The sequence below is a fragment of the Rhinatrema bivittatum genome, chromosome 3 (genome assembly GCF_901001135.1).
Source record: "Rhinatrema bivittatum chromosome 3, aRhiBiv1.1, whole genome shotgun sequence".
Taxonomy (NCBI): Eukaryota; Metazoa; Chordata; class Amphibia; order Gymnophiona; family Rhinatrematidae; genus Rhinatrema; species Rhinatrema bivittatum.
The window spans coordinates 357,319,881-357,341,411 of NC_042617.1; the positions used below are offsets into that span (position 1 = coordinate 357,319,881).

Consider the following 21,531-nt stretch of genomic DNA (forward strand, 5'->3'; position numbering starts at 1 on the left):
TCACAAGCAGATTGTGATAAATTGCAGGAAGACCTTGTGAGACTGGAAAATTGGGCATCCAAATGGCAGATGAAATTTAATGTGGATAAGTGCAAGGTGATGCATATAGGGAAAAATAACCCATGCTATAATTACACAATGTTGGGTTCCATATTAGGTGCTACAACCCAAGAAAGAGACCTAGGCGTCATAGTGGATAACACATTGAAATCGTCGGTTCAGTGTGCTGCGGCAGTCAAAAAAGCAAACAGAATGTTGGGAATTATTAGAAAGGGAATGGTGAATAAAACGGAAAATGTCATAATGCCTCTATATCGCTCCATGGTGAGACCACACCTTGAATACTGTGTACAATTCTGGTCGCCGCATCTCAAAAAAGATATAATTGCGATGGAGAAGGTACAGAGAAGGGCTACCAAAATGATAAGGGGAATGGAACAACTTCCCTACGAGGAAAGACTAAAGAGGTTAGGACTTTTCAGCTTGGAGAAGAGACGACTGAGGGGGGATATGATAGGTGTTTAAAATTGAGAGGTCTAGAACGTGTAGATGTGAATCGGTTATTTACTCTTTCGGATAGTAGAAAGACTAGGGGGCACTCCATGAAGTTAGCATGGGGCACATTTAAAACTAATCGGAGAAAGTTCTTTTTTACTCAACGCACAATTAAACTCTGGAATTTGTTACCAGAGGATGTGGTCAGTGCAGTTAGTATAGCTGTGTTTAAAAAAGGATTGGATAAGTTCTTGGAGGAGAAGTCCATTACCTGCTATTAAGTTCACTTAGAGAATAGCCACTGACTTTAGCAATGGTAACATGGAATAGACTTAGTTTTTGGGTACTTGCCAGGTTCTTATGGCCTGGATTGGCCACTGTTGGAAACAGGATGCTGGGCTTGATGGACCCTTGGTCAGACCCAGTATGGCATGTTATGTTCTTATGGTATCTCCCCAACATCCTCATTAGTGAACATGTAAGCAAAGAATTCATTTAGTCTTTCTGCAATGGCCTTATGTTCCCTAAGAGCCCCTTTAACCCCTTGTTCATCTAACGGTCCAACCGACTCCCTCACAGGTTGCTTGCTTCGGATGTATTTTAAAAGGTTTTTATTATGAGTGTTTGCCTCTATGGCCAACTTTATTTCATTCTCTTTTCTCCTGTCTTATCAATGTTTTACACTTATCTTGAAAAACCAAAAAGGACACTGTGTAATATTTTTTCTCTCAGTGCTGTGACTAACAGCCAACATTCATATATTGATGAAAGTGAAACAGCCTCAGCAAGCCTGACAACGGCAGTATAACAACTTGCCATCCGGACTACTCGACATTTGTAGTATAATCTTTTAGTCAGATGTCTTTGTTTTAAGTACTTCAGAATGACCATTTCAAAAAATCATATACAAATTTCATCTGTTCCCATAAATGTAATTGAAACGTTGAACCCGACAGCAGCCGGTGTTTCGCGACATCACAGTCGCTTCTTCAGGAGTATATTTTCAGAACAGATGATACAATTCAAAACAAAGCAAATATCAATTGTATCTTTTCACAGAATAGAATGGTACTTAACTTTTGATGTCACAGCGAAACCAACCGTCATCCCGGACTTAAGTGTCTCCAAAAAGGTTATACTGCAATCGGGACAGAGACTACCCTGAACTGGTTGGCCCTTTAAAAAGCCCGCGTTTTTTCGGGCATAATGACGTATGATGTACCTGAATGTTTCCTGAAGCAAAATCACAGCATCTCATTGCTATGGTAACATGCAAACCAAACCAGAGATTTTATTACAAGAAAACTTGCAGTTCTAATGCTGAATTTAATCCATTGGGCTCCATTGTGCCTAACTGGTGGGATCCATTATTGTTCTGCTTGTAATAATCTAGTATTATAGTCACCTCCTCTCCAATTCGGGGACAATTGTTCCAGAACACATACCTTTAATTCATCAAAAGTGTGCTGATATTGATTACAGTGAGATGTTCCACTAAGAATTAAATCTAAAATAGCTCCCTCTCTTGATGGTCACTAAACTAATTGCTCCATGAAGCAGTCATTTATTATATCCAGGAACTTTCTCTAGCAAGTCCTGATGTTACATTTACCCAGTCAATATTGGGGTAATTGAAATCTCCAATTATTGTGCTCCCATGCATATTCATTGTGAATATCCTGAAAACCTGGCCTGTTTGTGGCTCTCGGGGACTGAGTTGGCCACCCCTTACACTTTTACTTTGTGATTCCAAGGATGTATGATAAAACAAAGGTGGGTTGTTGACGTTTTATGTTATGCTGTTCCTCTGCATGGTGGATAGGAGCACAGACCTGCAAAGCTGGAGACTCTAGCTAGAGCTGTTCATCCACAGTTTGCTTTGTGGCTTTGTGCAAATCGTTTCATGCTCCCTGAGCACCAGCTAATATCGGACTCCTTATGGAATGGACATTTATTGCACAGTGCTCTGATGGTAGCAGAAAAAGGGCCGCAGAATGTTTTCCCATCTGTTCTATAGGTCAGAAGGGGGGGCTGCTTAAATCGTTTCAATGAGTGGAGGTCCATCCTGTGCCTCTTGAGTTTTTCTCGTTTGCATGTCTTTCATTTTTATCCCAGTTGCATTTTTCTTGTATAACTTTATTCTCCCTTCTTTCCCTCTTTGGTGCTAGTATGATGATAAACCCCTTGAGCACACATGGTGCAATATCTGTATCTTTAGTCCTAGGTAGATAAGGGGAGGGGGGCACAGTTTGGCTGGCGCTTGGGACGAGAGACACAAGTAAAATATGCTAGTAACACTTGTTTGTGGAGCTATGTGAACCCCAGGCTCTGGAGGCTGCTTGCAGCTGTACGATTGCCTTGGATGGAACTGCTCAGGCTTCCTGAGCTGAAACTTCTCTATCTTATTTTGCCATTATTGTAACCTAGGTCTCCCAGCATGATCCCTATAAAGGGAGTGTTGGGAAGGTAAATGTAAGTGGTGGTAGTGGTGTGTTTTGTTTTTTGTTTTTTTATTTTGTACATAGTATATTTACCTTATCACACTTATGTTTTATTTTTTTAATTTTAATAAACTAGATATTTTATCCCTCTTAATCCCTGCCCCCACCACCATCCAATTAGCTTTCTTTATTTAAAGTGTTCCTTTGCCCTTCCCCACCCCTTCTCCCGCACCACTCCTGGTGTGCATTATAGATGCTGTCCCGGGCCTTTAGGAATCGCTTTGTTGAATTGCACTACAATGAATTGCCAAGCAACGAATTGGAGATCATCCTGCACAAGCGATGCAGCCTGCCTCCGTCGTACTGTGCCAAGCTGGTCAGGGTCATGCTGGATTTGCAGGTACGTGGTGCTTCCCACTTGAAACCAGGGAAGCTGTTCTCCTCCTCCCCTAGTTGTACAGAGGCAGGGACACGGCGGATGGTTGGGCGTATTTAGGTAGTCACCTGCTCAGATTGTGGGTCACAGAGAGATCCTGCTGTGGGGAGACAGTAGTATCCTGCCTCTAAAGTAATTTATGAAATTGTAGCCATCTTAAAACACAAGTCTCAGCCCAGGCTCGAATCTGTTACTGAATGAAATGGAAGGTGTATCGTTACCACAGAGACTCGAAACTGTCGGGGTAAGAAGTGAGGGAAGGGATGCTGTTGATGAGCTGATTACCATACAGATTTGTTTAGAATTGTGCTGTCTGCTAACCTGGTGCTTTACTTTCATCTGTTCAAGAATGGAGAATTTAGCAGCTTTCTTTTCCATAAATTATATATTTGTCACATTGTCAGGCTCTGTTGCAAAATAGTTTCACAAGAAAGACCGTACATAATATAGTATATTAAAATCTTAATTGGACAACATTCTGATTATGAACCTTTCAATAACCCAGACCCCATATACAGAGGAAGCACAAAGGTGCAAGCTCTTCTACCTTGACGCCATAGAACTTCATCCCCTTTGGAACTTGGACTTTCTGCACAAACATAGGCTTGGCATTATTTCTAGGATGTGCCAACAAAACAGTTCCAGTTTTTGTGTCTTCCTTTTTTCTCTGAGGACAAGCAGGATGGTAGCCCTCTCACATGGGTGACATCAGATGGAGCCCCAATGCGGAAAACTTGTGTCAAAGTTTTTAGAACTTGTGTCAAAGTTTTTAGAACTTTGACTAGGCACACTGAGCATCCCCAGCATGCCCTATACCAAGCGTCCATGAGGGGTCCCTCTCTAGTCTCTTTCCATGGAGCTGTAAGCCTTGCGGTAAGAGTGAGCTCACTTTGGCTGTTCTTTGGCCTTGTGGGAAAATTTTGCTTTTCTCGTTTTTTGCCGGTTTTCCTCGTTCAAGTCAGGGTTTTCAGTGGTTCGGGTAAGTTTCCTTTGGGGGTCTATTCCCCTGTGGCAGCAGTGCATTGGTGCCCACCAGCCATCGATGCCCGGCTGCCATGCTCTTCTGTTACTGATCATTTGTTTTATCCGTCATGGTCACATACAGTTTTCAGCCATGCCCCAATGCCCGAGGACCATGTCAGTTACCGATCCGCATGAGCCGTGCCCTCTGCCTAGGGGGCATGGTGTGATGTCTGGGGTGGCTGTTTAAGTTCCCAGATGACCCCGAATGGATGTAGGCTTCGACAAGCTCTAGGTTCCCCCCCCCCCCCCCCCCCCCAGGCGGAATATCTGTTCCCTGTACGTACCTGGATCAGTCCAGACAGTGGGTTATGTCCCCAATCCAGCAGATGGAGTCAGCACAAGCTTTGAGGGGGCGTATCCATATATACTACTACCCCCTCTGCAGGAGTTCAGTATCTTCTGACTCCAGCAGATGCGAGTAGGGGAATCAGGCTTCTCCTCCATTTTACTTCTTTCTCATTTTCTTGCTTGATTATCTGGCTTGTTGCTGTCTTTTTCTTGTGGATCAAGTTTGTATCAATTTTGTACTAAGTAAAAAAAAAAAAAAAAAAAGAATAGTAAGGCAGGGGCCTTTCAACTTCTGGGGAGTGGCTTCTCTTCCTTGTCTCTTCTCTGCGGCCTTGCTTTTTATTTCTCGTTGCAGCCAGGGGTAAGCTTGTTTTTCCTTTGTAGTTTTTTCCTTCACAGCTCAGCCCCCGGTGCCCGCGAAAGCCGGTGGAGCCGGCCTCTTCGCTCTTTACTCCCTCACCCGCGGCCATTTTACAGCTCCTCATGGGCTGCTGAGCCATTTAGGGAAAGATGTCTGGGGCGGGTCGTGTGGCCGGGAAGGCCCCCCCGCGGCACCCTCCTCTATTTTCGGACAGCGGGCAGTGCGGCCCGACCGGGCCCCCCCCGCAGCGACGCTTTTGTGCGCGTGCCCCCCCCCCCGAGGCTTTTTCTCATTTTTGGAGCCGTTTTCTTGTCTCCCACAGCGATCCCGATGCCGCGGCGGTCACGCTGTGCGGCCTGCGGCGACCCGGATTTCCCGGGAGGGCATCTGCGCGCGATGCCTTCCCGGGGGGAAGGTACCTCACAGTCCCTGCCTGATTTCTCTTTTTTGCCCGGGTGGCGCGGGCCGGCCACTCCGTCATTTTTGGCGGGAACGGCGGCCATTTTACACTCTGAGCGCCCTGAGGCGCAGGCCACGAGGGAGAACGGATTCCTGGAGGCCACGAGGGAGAACGGATCCCTGGAGGATTCTACAAGCGGGGGTGCTCCCCCGATTTTGGTGCAGGAACCAAGCACCCAGAGCCAGGGAGCAGGAACCACGCCGCCCCCGAAGTGCACCCGAGCAGGCCGGGGTTCTCTCCGGAGTTTATCCTGCTCATGCATACCGCTTATCTGCAGGGGCTGGAAGCACCTGTGGGACCCCCCCCCCCCCTCCTAAGATCCCTCTGATGTCGCCCTCGACGCCGGCCCCCCCAACCCTCCGGGAGTGGGGGGCCTCCCGCCTTCCTACCCGGGTCCGATCCACGCCCGCGGCAGTGGGGGCGGTGCCAGACCCAGCGGGACATGGACTTGACCTCCCGGACGGGGGACAAGGGGACGGCACGCAGGAGGGGGATGATCCGCGTACCCTACGCCTCTTCCAGAGGGAAGAGCTGGACGACCTCATCCCGCAGATCATCCAAGATTTAGATTTGGACCCGCCACCAGACCCGCCTGCCCCAGTAGCTCCCGCTGTCGTCACTTCTTCAAGGAAGGGAGATCCTGTCCTGGCGGCACTCTGGCCGAGGGCTCGGGCTTTTCCCATTCATGACTCGTTTTTACAACATCTCACCAGGGAATGGGACACCCCGGAGGCCTCCCTGAAGAGCAGCCGGGCTATGGAAAAGCTGTACCCCGCTCCCCGAAGATTTTCTGGACCTCATCAAGGTCCCAAAGGTGGACTCCGCAGTGTCGGCGGTCACGAAGAGGACGACTATCCCAGTGACGGGAGGTGCGGCGTTGCGGGACACACAGGATCGTAAGTTGGAAGTTTTCCTTAAGCGGGTTTTCGAGCTCTCCGCTCTGGGTATGCGGGCGGTGATGTGCAGTTCGCTTGCCCAGCGGGCTAGTCTCCTTTGGGTGCAACAACTCCTCACATCTCAGAACCTGCCGTCCGATGAGGCTGCCCAGGCAGATCGGCTAGAAGCCGCAGTGGCGTATGGGGCGGACGCCTCGTACGACCTTTTTCGGGTCCTCGCAAGATCCATGGTTTCGGTAGTGGCAGCACGACGACTACTGTGGCTACGCAATTGGGCGGCTGATACGTCCTCTAAGTCGAGTCTGGGCTCTCTTCCCTTCAGGGGCAAGTTCCTCTTCGGGGAGGATTTGGACCAGATCATCAAGTCCCTGGGGGAGAATGCTGTTCATCGGCTGCCGGAGGATAGGTTTCGACCATCCAGAGCGTTTTCTTCTTCTCGGACCAGAGCCAGAGCGCAACGGCGCTACAGGGGATACAGACAGGCGGGCTCCCGGTCATCCGCCCCCAGGTCTCAGCCCTGGTCGCGCTCCTTTCGCGGGCGTCGGCCCGCACGCACTACTCCCGGAACCGGGAACCCCTCTACCAAGTCTTCACAATGATGCCAATCTCGCCCACTCCCCTGTCCCCAGGATTGGGGGCCGACTAACGTATTTCTACGCGGAGTGGGCACGGATCACCTCGGACCAGTGGGTCCTGGATACCATAAAACACGGCTACGCATTGGAATTTGTCCGCCCCCCGCAGGGAAGGTTCATCTTTTCCCCCTGTGGCTCGGACCTCAAGAGAGGAGCGGTGCAGCTGACTCTGGACAGACTCCGGGAGATAGGCACTATTGCGCCCGTGCCCTTCGGAGAGGTGGGCTCGGGCCACTATTCCATCTATTTCGTCGCACCAAAGAAGGACGGTTCCTTCCGGCCTATCCTAGACCTCAAGGAAGTCAACAAATCCCTTCGAGTCGTTTGGTTCCGCATGGAAACGCTCCGGTCAGTGATTGCGGCGGTGCATCGGGGGGAGTTCCTCGCCTCCCTGGACTTAACAAGGCCTACCTGCACATTCCTATCCGCCCGGACCACCACAGTTTCCTTCGTTTCAAAATTCTGGACCAGCATTTTCAGTTTACGGCTCTCCTGTTCGGATTGGCGACGGCGCCGCGCACCTTCACCAAGATCATGGTAGTCGTGGCGGCAGCTCTCCGGAAGGAGGGCATCCTGGTTCATCCTTATCTGGACGATTGGCTCCTCCGGGCGAAGTCATTCGATCATGGACGCTCAGCGGTGACTCGAGTAGTACGACCAAGAGCTCCCTCATGCCCTCGCAACGCTCGGGTTTTTTTTTTTGGGGGCGACCTTCGACACCCTACTGGGCAAAGTTTTTCTGCGCCAGGACAAAGCTCAATCCTTGCGGGATCACACACGACGGTTCTCTGCATTACCAGAGCCCACCTCCTGGGACTACCTGCAACTCCTGGGAGTGATGGGGTCCACCATCGACCTTGTACCTTGGGCTTTCACGCACCTCAGGACCTTACAGTGGGCGCTCCTCTCCTGTTGGAAACCAGTATCGCAGGACTACCAGATGATTCTCCCGCTCCCGCAAAATGCCAGGGGCAGTCTGGGCTGGTGGTTGGATCCGCCGAACCTGTCCCGTGGCGTGTCCCTCGATCTGCCAAATTGGGTGGTGGTGACCACCGATGCCAGTCTAGCAGGCTGGGGTGCAGTCTGCGATCGAAGCGCCACGCAGGGGACGTGGTCCACGGTGGAGGCGAAGTGGTCAATCAACCGTCTGGAAACCAGAGCGGTCCGGCTAGCTCTGCGACATTTCCTCCCGCTTCTTCGGAACCGGGAAGTCAGAATCCTATCGGACAACGCTACCACCGTGGCCTACATCAACCGACAAGGAGGCACGCGCAGCCCGCAGGTCGCGCTCGAGGCGGCGCTGCTGATGCAATGGGCGGAGCGTCATCTCGTCCGGCTAGCGGCCTCGCACATCGCCGGTGTGGACAACGTCCAGGCGGACTTCCTCAGTCGTCAACTGCTGGACCCCGGAGAGTGGTCTCTCTCCGACAAAGCGATGCAACTTCTCGTCCATCAGTGGGGGGCCCCCCACTTGGATCTGATGGCGTCCGCTCTCAACGCCAAGGCTCCACGCTTCTTCAGTCGCCGGAGAGAGCGCGGCGCGGAGGGAGTGGATGCCCTGGTCCTCCCGTGGCTGCCACATCTTCTGCTCTACGCTTTTCCACCATGGCCCCTGGTGGGCAGGATGCTCCGCAGAATAGAAAGCCATCAGGGGACCGTGGTTTTCGTCGCCCCAGAATGGCCCAGGCGACCCTGGTTTGCGGACCTGCTACAGCTGGTGATCGACGGGCCAATCAGGCTGGGGCACCTCCCCCAGCTCCTACATCAGGGCCCGGTATTTTTCGAGCAGGCAGAACTCTTCTGTCTTGCGGCCTGGCTTTTGAGAGGCGCCGCCTCCGGCGTCGGGGCTACCCGGAGGCGGTAGTATCCACGCTATTGCGGGCACAAAAGACATCGACGTCGGCGGCCTTTGTTCGAGTCTGGAAGGTGTTCGAGCTGTGGTGTACCAGCCAGGCCTCGAGACCCGCTAAGGCTTCTGTACCTCAGATCCTTCAGTTTCTACAGGCGGGGGTGGAAAAAGGGCTCGCCTATAATTCACTACGGGTTCAGGTGGCCGCCCTTGGTTCGCTGTTGAGCGATGGGGGCTCTCTTCTACAGTATCCTGACATTGCTCGTTTTCTCAAGGGTGTCAAGCATATGCGTCCTCCGTTACGGGACCCTTGTCCCTCCTGGAGTCTTAACCTTGTGCTTCGCTCCCTGTCGGGACCACCGTTCGAGCCGCTGCGCAGCGCAACGATAAAGGATCTCACTCTCAAGACTGTATTTCTTGTGGCCATCTGTTCCGCTCGACGCATCTCGAAGCTGCAGGCTCTGTCGTGTAGAGAGCCCTATCTCCGTTTCTCAGACTCTGGAGTTTCGCTTCGCACTGTTCCCTCCTTCCTTCCGAAGGTGGTTTCTGCATTCCATGTGAACCAGACGGTGGAGTTGCCGTCCTTCTCTTCCTCAGAGCCGAAGTCTCTCCGTCTCTTGAATGTCAAGCGCACTCTGCGCCTCTATCTGGAGGCTACAAATGAGTTCCGGACCTCTGACTATCTCTTCGTACTCTGGGCCGGTCCTAAGAAGGGGTCTCAGGCCTCGAAGACTACCATTGCCAGATGGCTGAAGGCCGGCATTGCTGCTTCCTACATTGGGGCGGGTCGGACTCCCCCACCTGGAATCGTAGCGCATTCTACACGTTCTCAGGCGGCGTCCTGGGCGGAGGTTCGCTCGGTATCCTCGCAGGAAATTTGTAGGGCAGCCACCTGGAAATCGTTACACACGTTCTCGAGGCACTATCGTCTGCACCTCGCCTCTTCGGTCTCTGGACACTTTGGCGAGCAGGTTCTCTGAGCAGGCCTCGCAGGACCCCACCCGATTTAGGGAAGCTTGGGTACATCCCACTGTCTGGACTGATCCAGGTACGTACAGGGAAAAGAAAATTATTACTTACCTACTAATTTTCGTTCCTGTAGTACCATGGATCAGTCCAGACGCCCACCGCGTTTGGGTTCTTGATCCTGCTCAGCTCTGCGCTACTTCTTGCTCGCAGTGTTCTGTGTCTTCACAATCGTTTCTTTTCGCTGTTTTTCACAGCTCCCTACAAGTTGGTAGGATGTTTGCAGTTACTTGTTGCGGTTACAATTGTTTTCATTATCTGTTTCCACAAACTTGATCCTTCGGGGGTTTCTACTCTGGCTTTGATATACTCGATACTGAACTCCTGCAGAGGGGGTAGTAGTATATATGGATACGCTCCCTCAAAGCTTGTGCTGACTCCATCTGCTGGATTGGGGACATAACCCACTGTCTGGACTGATCCATGGTACTACAGGAACGAAAATTAGCAGGTAAGTAATTTTCTTATTCACTACACCCTAGAGCAGCTCTTCAGGTTGAAGTCTGAGCCATTGGCATCTGCAGACCAAGGAGCTGCACCGATGGACATCGAGCCATCGATGTTGGCAGGACCATCTGTTTCATCGATGCCAGCGGACAGGGGTGCTGGAGACCAACCATCATCTATCTCCAGGCCAAGGACATCTGGTTCTTTGTTAGCCTCTGCACTGGGGAAGGACCAGGTCGAGCATCGGCACCAGTACCCATCGATGAATGTTGCCGGGCACAGGGATGCACTACATTTTGCCATGATGCCCCTGAAATGACCCGGTGGCGAGGAGTACCAATCCTCCATCAATGCCGGGAGTTTGTGACTGTCTCCACTGGTCCTGATCCTGTCACCAATCCATCTTGAGGATCTGAAGAAGATTTGTCTGAGGGGGGGGATATAATAGAAGTGTTTAAAGGTCTAGAAATGGGTAAAAGTGAATCTGTTATTTACTCTTTGGGATAATAGAAGGTCTAGGGGGCACTCCATGAAGTTAGCATGTAGCACATTTAAAACTAATCAAAGAATTATTTTTCACTCAATGCACAATTAAATTCTGGAATTTGTTGCCAGGGTATGTGGTTAGTGCAGTTAGTATAGCTGGGTTTTGTAAAAGGTTTGGATAAGTTCTTGGAGAAGTCCATTACTTGCTATTAATCCAAGTTGTCTTAGAAAATAGCCACTGCTATTGCTATCATCAGTAGCATGGGATGTACTTAGTTTTTGGGTACTTGCCAGGTACTTGTAGTCTGGATTGGCCACTTTTGGAAACAGGCTGCTGGGCTTGAAGGACCCTTGGTCTGACCCAGTATGACAATTTCTTATGTTGTGTTCTTATGGCTACCCCTCTTTCCTCCCAGTCTTGGCATCGGCAACGTTCAAGAAGTTGCTGGAGCGTTGAGTCCAGCTAATGGTGGACTGGGAACTGCAGGATTTCGGTCCTGTGGCACAGACTGCACCGGACCCGGATCTCCTCGTCCTCGTACCGCTGCTGTAAAAGCTTAACGTGCTCATTGGTGCATTATTGACCTAGCTGGCACCGAGGCCTCCCCTTACTGATAAGGTGGTTGTTGCCGGTTCCTCTGAGGAGGAAGTTTCACAGAGGCCAGCAGAGATGTTGAGGCCTGCCCCCCTCCCCCAATCCATTTGTACCGGTGCCTACACCTCTAGATGTAGGCGCCAAGCACCTAGGGGACCCATCCCATGTTGCCTACAGTGAGGATGAGGAACCCTATGCCTCCCTTCAGACCCTTCTCATCCAGAAGAGCTAAGGAAGTCCCTGCCTGCGGACTTGATTTTTGCAGGGTTTTCATTTGACTGAGGAGGATGCTAGGCCCAAAATTCTTGAGCTCTTCTATTTAATAGAGCCTTCTATGGAGATTATGTTGGTCCTGGTATAAGAGATCCTTGAGGAGTTGCTGCTGATATGGGAACACCCTCTCACAGTGTGTCCCGTCAATAAGAAGGCAGATGGAGGTTTACCTTATACAGAAGGCTGCCGGATTTGATAAACATGAGCTGCCCCACCAGTCAGTGATGGCTGAATCAGCTCATTCCTTAGTGCCCCTGGGGAAGGATCATAGAGCAATAGACTCTTCGTGGGAGGAAAGTATTACTACTAGTGGAGCTTTCTTCCCTCTTAATGGCCATAGTGGTGAAGCCCATACCACCAGGGCAAAGAGGGTGGGGATTCTACTCCAGATACTTGCTTATTCCAAAGAGAACAGGAGAACTCCATCCCATCCTAGATCTGAGGGCCTTGAACAAGTTTCTAAAAAAATAAATGCAAGATCTTTTCCCTAGGCACCTTAATTAGCCTTTTGAAAAAGGGGACTGGCTTTCCTCCCTCAATCTAAACAATGCATACACTCATATTGAAATCTTCCCTGCTCATAGGAAGTATCTCCAATTTGTGGTGGGAAAACAGCACTTCTAGTACTGGGTGTTGCAACTGGCTAGCGTCAACCCCATGGGTTTTCACAAAATACCTTGCCGTGGTAGAGGTGCACATCTGCAGGCTGGAAGTGCATGTTTTCCCGTATCTAGATGATTTGCTGGACAAGAGCACATTTCAGGCTGGGGCCATCAGGTCCATGTGCTTGATCATTTAAGTGCTGGAGCCCCTAGGGTCCGTTCCCAACTACCCGAAGTCCCATCTCGGCACTCACCACAGTTGGACTTCATAGGAACCCTGCTAGACATGGCTCAGGCCAAGGCCTTTCTCGCCAGAGAGCCATCAACTTGGTGGCCATTGTGGCAGAGATTCAACAGACTCAGCAGGTGTCAGCGTAGCACATGTTGAGGCTGTTGGGCCATATGGCCTCAACAGTCTGTCACTCCCTTGGTACACACATGCACAGAGCCCAGTGGACCCTGAGGTTGCGGTGGTGCCAGGCCACTCAGAGCCTTCAGGATTGCTTCAGTCGCCCTGTCTCTTCAGGACTCATTGTCCTGGTAGCAGATATTTTCAAATCTAGACCGGGGGGATCTCTTTTTCGGAGTCTCCCTACTCAAATTGTACTAACCATGGATGCATTCACCCTGGGGTGGGGAGCTTATGTAGATGGGCTTGGTACCCAGGGTCTCTGATCTTCTCAGAAATGCTGATTCCAGGGGGCGTGGTTTCGCCGCGGAACAAGATGGCTGCGCGAACCTAAAGCTCCCGGACAGCCCTCCTCCCGTATCCGAACTTTAGACAGTCCACGCATCAGTTCACCCTCCTAATTTCGCGGTGTACCTAAGACCAGTGTCAGGATGGCGGCCAAGGACAAAGCGGGCAAATTACAGCGGTTCTCTTTTGTTAAAGCAGCGCAGAGCCTTGCGGACGTGGAGGCCGGGACGGCGGACAACATGGCGCCCGGAAGCAGCGAACCCGAGCCTGAGGCCCCGCTTCTATCCCCACCGCAAGCTATCAGTAAGTCGGCCCCTGAAGCTGAGCTTCCTGCTACTAATTTGATTCGGGACTGGTTTATTGAGCTCCGGGCCGAAATGAAGCAATCTAAGGAAGAACTGCTCCACTCATTTGCGGAGGTTAGGGAAGAGTTGCGGGCCTTGCATCAGCGCACTGATGAGATGGAATGAATAAAATGAATAAACGGAAAATGTCATAATGCCTCTGTATCGCTCCATGGTGAGACCGCACCTTGAATACTGTGTACAATTCTGGTCGCCGCATCTCAAAAAAGATATAATTGCGATGGAGAAGGTACAGAGAAGGGCTACCAAAATAAGGGGAATGGAACAACTCCCCTATGAGGAAAGACTAAAGAGGTTAGGACTTTTCAGCTTGGAGAAGAGACGACTGAGGGGGGATATGATAGAGGTGTTTAAAATCATGAGAGGTCTAGAACGGGTAGATGTGAATCGGTTATTTACTCTTTCGGATAGTAGAAAGACTAGGGGACACTCCATGAAGTTAGCATGGGGCACATTTAAAACTAATCGGAGAAAGTTCTTTTTTACTCAACGCACAATTAAACTCTGGAATTTGTTGCCAGAGAATGTGGTTCGTGCAGTTAGTATAGCTGTGTTTAAAAAAGGATTGGATAAGTTCTTGGAGGAGAAGTCCATTACCTACTATTAAGTTCACTTAGAGAATAACCACTGCCATTAGCAATGGTTACATGGAATAGACTTAGTTTTTGGGTACTTGCCAGGTTCTTATGGCCTGGATTGGCCACTGTTGGAAACAGGATGCTGGGCTTGATGGACCCTTGGTCTGACCCAGTATGGCATTTTCTTATGTTCTTATGAAATTGCGGGCCATGCGATGGCGATACGTGACCTGACGCAAACTTCTCAGGGCGCCCAGTGGGACATTAGCTTTCTCCAAGAAAAGCTGGAAGACTTAGAGAACCGCAGCCGCCGGTCTAATATTAGAATCAAAGGCATCCCCGAGACTTCTGATTTTGAAGAAATGCTGATTCCTAGCGTGTAGCCAGATGGACTCAGGACCAGTGGGTTATGTGCTCTTCTGCTAGCAGATGGGAGACTGAGTCAGATTTCAAAGCTGACGTCACCCTAGATATACCCCTGCAGTGACCTCAGCTCCTCAGTATCTGTCTCCTAGCAGATGCAGACACTATCCAACAATATAGCACAGCGTTAGAAAATTTATAGCAAGAAGACAAAACTACCTTAAGGAAGATCGAAGCCCGCTCTCCCATGGTGATACCTAAGGGTCCCTCCCCCAGTAGAGAATTCCTGAGGTGATTTTTGCTATCCCTCAGAGACGTGCCTTGGTCCGGTAGCCGATAACCCCGGCGTGGACTTAGCCCTAGAGCAGCTGAAAGGCAGCGGGTGCTTATCCCGAGCGCGGCGGTGTAGGTAAAGCCCTCTCCCCCCACAGCTGGAGACTGTTCCGACACGCAGTTGGTAAGCGCCGAGACCAGTTAAGCTGAAAACTTTAAATTAAGGTCTCCGGGGCTTGGAGGGACGTACCGATTTCGAATTTTCATCCGGCGAGGTAAAAGAGCACTGATCGGGTTGGGCTAGTCCCTGGTCCAGACAAGTGGATATCCTCGGGGGCGCCATCTTACACGCGGGGGGTGTTGGCGCCATCTTTCCTTCTTGACCGGCGGTACGCGCGGGGCAGGCCGGACGGTCAATGCGCCTAACTTGTGCTCTTTCAACTTAGACGCGTGCGCAGCTATGCGCACAACCTTGCTTAAAACTACATGCGCGCATTGTGCTCTCATGCATAACTGCACGCATATTGAAACACATTACCTGTGCACCTAGATATAGAGGCAAAGGCACTGATGTCCAAGAAGTCCAGATCCCAGGCACGGATCCTATGGCGGAACCAAAGAAGAATCCCATCTTGGTGTCACTGCGTAAGGCCTCATGCTATTTCCCAATGACGGAAGCCATACAGGAACTAATTGACCTGGAATGGGATGCCCAGGAGGCCAGTTTTAAAGGAGGATGGGCCTTGGAAGCCTTGTACCATCTGGAACCAGCGACCAAGGAATGCCTTCATTTCACAAAAGTGGACGCCATGGTCTGTGTTGTCTCAAAGAGGACAACTGTTCCCTTCGAGGAATGCAACATTGAAGGATACTCAGAATAGACAGAATCTATTCTTAAGCTGTCTTTCGACGGAACAGCAATGACACTGCAGATTGCTTCCTGCTGCGCACTGGTGGTACGTTCCTGCTTGCTCCTCTCGAGAGAGGCAAATATCTCTGGAACGTATACTGGTGAAACGATTGAACTTGCAGCAGCCTTCCTGAAGGACACAAGCTCAGATCTGGTGTGTACCTCAGCCAGAGGAGTAGCCTCGGTAGTGGCGGCCAGAAGACAGTTATGGTTGTGGAACTGGTCTGCTGTCACGACCTCTAAAGCAAATCTCACAAGAATGCCCTTTAAAGGATCTCTCTTATTCGGAAGCGAATTAGAGAAGTTAGCCAGCAAGTGAGGCGAATCTCCAGTGCCTCGGCTACCAGAGGACAGGGGTAAAAGATCTCAGCGCCCCTCCCCCAGAAGAACCAGCATCAGAGGCTCTCAATTTCGACCATATAGGAACTTGCAGTTTCAGGCACCTCGACCCTCCGGAAGGTCCCAACCCTTTCAGAACTGACAGACCAAGAGAGCAACAGGCCAGGGGACAGGCTCCAGCCGTGCTCTCCAATGAGAATTGGCCGACCCATCCAAAGGAGGAGGAAATAGGGGGTCAACTTTTCCTCTTCTACCAACGATGGGTCGAGATCACATTAGACAAATGGGTACTAAACATTCGAGAAGATTACTCCCTGGAGTTCCGCAGCATCCCTCGGGACAAATTTATATCACCCTGCCACTTCCACACCAAGAGACTGGCAGTAGAAGCCACTCTGACAAGACTACTCAGTCTGAAGGCAATAACTCTGGTCCCTACGCCCCAACAAAATACAGGGCTTTATTCCATCTATTTTATCGTCCCCAAGAAAGAAGGATCATTCTGACCCATCTTGGACCTCAAGAACATCAACAGTCATCTGCGGATACTACACTTCCGCATGGAGACCCTTCACTCCGTAATAATGGCAGTACAACCGGGAGAATTCCTAACCTCCCTGGACCTCTCCGAAGCCTACCTTCACATCCCAGATCAACATCACCAGCATCTTCTACGCTTTGCAGTACTGGGACACCATTACCAGTTCTGAGCGCTACCCTTGGACTAGCAACTGCCCCCAGAACATTCTCCAAAATTATGGTGGTGGTCGTGGCGGCAACACTGAGGAAGGAAGGGATCTTGGTACACTCTTACTTAAACGACTGGCTGATCAGGGCGAAATCTTCGAAAGAAAGCCGAAAGGTGACCAGAGTCAAGAAACTACAGCAGGAACTCGCTTGGGTCATGAACACGGCCAAGAGCAGACTACATCCCTCTCAGTCTCTAGAGTACCTGGGAGCCTGTTTCGACACCAGACAGAACAAGGTCTTCCTCCCTCCCCCGAGGAGGAGGAAGCTGATGGAACAATTTCGACGATTGATGACCAGTACGCACCCCAAGATGTGGGATTATCTTTAGTCCTCAGGCTTATGGCATCAACCGTGGAAGTCATTCCGTGGTCAAGGTCTCACATGCGACCTCTCCAGTGCTCCTTACTATTACGCTGGAACCCACTGTCCCAGGATTACTCAATCCGCCTCCAACTCCCTGCAGAGGTACGTTCTCAGCTACAGTGGTGGCTACAGGAAGACCACCTGAGCAGGGGAGTAAGCCTACCCCCACTGAACTGGATCGTGCTTACCACAGACGTGAGCCTACGAGGGTGGGGAGCCCACTGTCAGACCCAGGGGCAATGGAACAAGGAGGAGGTGGGATGGAACATAAACTGCCTGGAAGCTCGAGCAGTCAGACTAGCTTGGCTGCGATTCACCCTCAGGCTCCAAGGACAAGCGATCTGAGTAATGTTGGACAACGCTACAACGGTTGCCTACATCAACCGCCAGGGAGGAATCAGAAGCCAGCAGGTGTCTCTGGAAATAGACCCTCTCATTGCATGGGTGGAGGTAAACTGCAAGGGATCTCGGCCTCCCACATTGCAGGGAAAGACAACGTCTCAGCGGACTTCCTCAGCAGAGAAAGCCTGGACCCGGGGGAATGGGCACTGTCGAACAGAGCATTCCAACTGATAGTAAATCGCTGGGGTCTCCCAACCATGGACCTTCTGCCCACCTCTCTCAATGCCCGAGTCCCCAGGTTCTTCAGCCGAAGACAAGAGCCGCACTCCCAAGGGATAGACACCCTCATCCAGACCTGGCCAGAGGAGGGACCTACTGTACGCCTTCCCCCCCCCCTCCCCCCCCCCACTTTGCCACTCCTGGGCAAGATCATCCACAAGATATAACACCACAGGGGACTAGTTCTACTAGTGGCCCTGGATTGGCCAAGATGCCCATGGTACGCAGACATGCAAAGACTCCTTGCGGGGAGCTCCTTGTGCCTACCTCCACTCAGGGACCTTCTCCAGCAGGGTCCAATTATTCACGGAGATTTGTCTGTTCTCTCTTACGGTCTGGCCCTTGAGAGGACTTGCCTGAAGAAATGTGGGTACTTGAAGGCCGTGATTGACACCCTACTCCGTGCATGAAAGTTCTCAACATATCTGGCATACATATGGATCTGGAGAATATTTGAAGCCTGGTGCGAGGACCGCGGGGTACCCCCGCGGACGGCCTAGATTCCCATGATTCTAGAATTTCTACAGGACGATATGAAGAAAGGGTTGTCTCTCAACTCCCTCAAGGTTCAAGTAGCAGCCCTCTCCTGCTTCAGAGCTGAAGTGAACGGAATCAGTCAATCAGCGCATCCGGGCTTAGCCCGTTTCCTTAAAGGGGTAAAGCAACTTCGACCACCCCTAAAGTGGCTGGTGCCCCTATGGAATCTCAATTTGGTATTAGACTTTCTAGCGGGGGACTTCTTTCAGACCAAAGTGCAGTCTGTCACTATGCCTCTTAACATTGAAGACAGTATTCCTGGTGGCAATATGTTCTGCTTGTCGCATCTCCAAGGTGCAGGCACTATCATGTCGGGAACTGTTCCTTGGGTTCACTCCTGGAAGGATGCAGCTTTGTATCATTCCCTCCTTTCTATCGAAAGTAGTCTCAGAGTTTCATTTGAACCAAGCCATCTCCCTACCTTCTCCGAAGGAACATAAGGACTCAGAAGACTACCGCCTTCTTCGCCATCTAAATGTCGGCAGACTTCTGACGCGATACCTGGAACAATCACAACAGGTGCGCAAAATGGATTGCCTGTTTGTACTCCACAGCGGAAAGAATCAAGGCGAAGCTTCCTCACGAGGCAGGGAAGAATCAAGGCAGCCTACACAGAGGCAGGGAAGCCCTTACCCCTACCTGATAAGGCTCATTCTACTAGGGCCCAGGCAGTATCCTAGGTAGAAGCCAAACTGCTGTCACCTTTCGAAATCTGTCGAGCGGTGACGTGGTCCTCCCTACACACCTTCTCCAGATTCTACCATCTGGATGTCCAGGCTAGAGAAGACGCAGCCTTCACAAGGGCTGTATTAAATGGACCACGGACAGCCTCTCGCCCAGTCCGGGAGTAGCCTTTGTACATCCCACTGGTCCTGAGTCCATTGGCTACATGCTAGGAAATGGAGAAATTACTTACCTGATAATTTAGTTTTCCTTAGTGTAGACAGATGGACTCAGCATCCCGCCCACAGCTGCCCACAGAAAAAGGAGGGCCTTGGAAAGAGAACCTTGAGATTATACAATTACGGATAAGCTGTTGCCTACCCCGAGTTCAGGACACCCGCATTTAGTCTGGTGTCGGCGATAATTTGGTTGAGTGCACTAGTTAGTGGTCTCCAGTTTTTGAAATCAGTTGAATCAAGTTTGATCAGTTTTAATCAAGTTGTTATGCAAGATATATATAAGAACATAAGAAATTGCCATGCTGGGTCAGACCAAGGGTCCATCAAGCCCAGCATCCTGTTCCCAACAGAGGCCAAACCAGGCCACAATAACCTGGCAATTACCCAAACACTAAGAAAATGCCGTGCTACTGATGCAATTAATAGCAGTGGCTATTCTCTAAGTAAACTTGATTGATAGCTGTTAATGGACTTCTCCTCCAAGAACTTATCCAAACCTTTTTTGAACCCAGCGACACTAACTGCACTAACCACATCCTCTGGCAACAAATTCCAGAGCTTTATTGTGCGTTGAGTGAAAAAGAATTTTCTCCATTTAGTCTTAAATGTGCTACTTGCTAACTTCATGGAATGCCCCCTAGTCCTTCTATTATTTGAAAGTGTAAATAACCGAGTCACATCTACTCATTCAAGACCTCTCATGATCTTAAAGACCTCTATCATATCCCCCCTCAGCCGTCTCTTCTCCAAGCTGAACAGCCCTAACCTCTTAAGCCTTTCCTCATAGGGGAGTTGTTCCATCCCCTTTATCATTTTGGTTGCCCTTCTCTGTACCTTCTCCATCGCAACTATATCTTTTTTGAGATACGGCGACCAGAATTGTACACAGTTTTCGAGGTGGCTTTTCGATGAGGATACTGAGGAGCGGAGGTCACTGCAGGGGGTATATCTAGGGTGACGTCAGCTTTGAAATATGACTGTCTCCCATTTGCTAGCAGAAGAGCACATAACCCACTGGTCCTGAGTCCATCTGTCTACACTAAGAAAAACGAAATTATCAGGTAAGTAATTTCTCCATTATCAAATCAACTCCTGGAGCTTTGGGCGATGAGGTACATGGTATGGTCTTTCAGAGAATGGTTGGCCAACAAAGTTATCCTGAAGCAGACAGACAACCAGGTAGCCAGTGTTGTATGACAACAAACATGGAGGCACAGGATTGTACCTCCTGTGACAGGAAGTGGTCCAGATCTTGTCGTGGGCCCTGTCACACAGGATGGTGCTTAGGGCCATGTACCTGGCCGGAACAAGAACTTGGTAGCGGACAAGCTGAGTCGAACCTTCAGACCACATGAAAGATCCCTGGATCGCCAGGGGATAGTGAATCAGATTTTCCACCTCAGGGGGAGCCCGGACGTAGATCTGTTTTCGTTCCCCCTGCCACAGTTCTGCTCCCTATTCAGGTCACATAGCAAATCAGCCTCAGATGCCCTTGCCTGTCATTGGGGCAAGGGTCTTCTGTACACGTATCTTCCAATTCCCTCAGTGGCAAAAGATTCTCTTGAAACTTGGTGAGGAGAGAGGTCCCTCATTGGCTGAGACAGGTCTTGTTTCCACTCCTACTGGAGTTGTCCTTCTGGAAACAGATCAGTCTGAGGACTTCTCCGGATCTCATCACACAAGACCAAGGCAGGCTGTGGCATCCCAAACTCCAGGCCCTGTTGCTCACTGCCTAGATGTTGAGAGGTTAATTCTACAGTTGGTTGATCTCTGAGAATGTGTCTCAGGTCCTGGTGGCTTCCAGAATGCCTTCCAGTAGAAAGTCCAATAGACTGAACTGGAGGAGGCTTCCGATGTGGTGTGAGCAGAAGAGCCTATAATCCGTTCTGACCCACACAGAAACTGCTTGTGTACCTTCTACGTCTATTGGAAGCTGACTTGAAAACCAACTCTGTTAAAGTTCTTCTCAGTGCAGTTGGCACATACCAAGGTGTAAATGGTATGCCCATCTCCGTACAGCCTATAGTTGTACATTATGTGGTGCCTGCTTCAGTTGAAGCCTCCCCTAAGGCCTGCTGCTTTGTCTTGGAACCTCAACATGGTGTTAGCTCAGCTGATTAAAGCTCCTTTTGAGCCACTCTGCTTCTGTGACCTGAAGTACCTGACCTAGAAGGTCATATTTTTGGTGGCGATCACTTCAGCACATAGGGTCAGCATGCTCCAGGCCTTAGTGACATATCCAGCTTATACTAAGTTTTATTATGACTAATCTTGCATAGGCACCCTAAGTTCCTGCCTAAGGTAGTGACGGAGTTCCATCTTAGCCAGTCAATCGTCCTACCAATATTCTTTCCCAGGCCCCTTTTGCACCAATGCAAACAAGCACTGCACAGTTTGAACTGCAAGCGAGCCTTAGCCTTCTATTTGAAGCGGACAGAATCCCATATATGTTTCACCCAACTTTTTATTTCTTTTGAGAGGAATAGATTGGGCATTGCCGTTGCCAAACAGATACTATCC

General features: G+C 50.3%; 1 protein-coding gene across 2 annotated transcripts in view; it reads left to right on the plus strand.

The window, feature by feature from the left end:
- The window catches only part of MDN1 (midasin AAA ATPase 1), a 765,271-nt gene that overhangs the window by 201,884 nt on the left and 541,856 nt on the right, over positions 1–21,531 (plus strand). For both annotated transcript variants that reach the window (XM_029595415.1, XM_029595414.1), the window contains exon 26: positions 3,190–3,336. In XM_029595415.1, the coding sequence (XP_029451275.1) occupies positions 3,190–3,336 (147 nt within the window). The remainder of the gene's footprint in view (positions 1–3,189; positions 3,337–21,531) is intronic.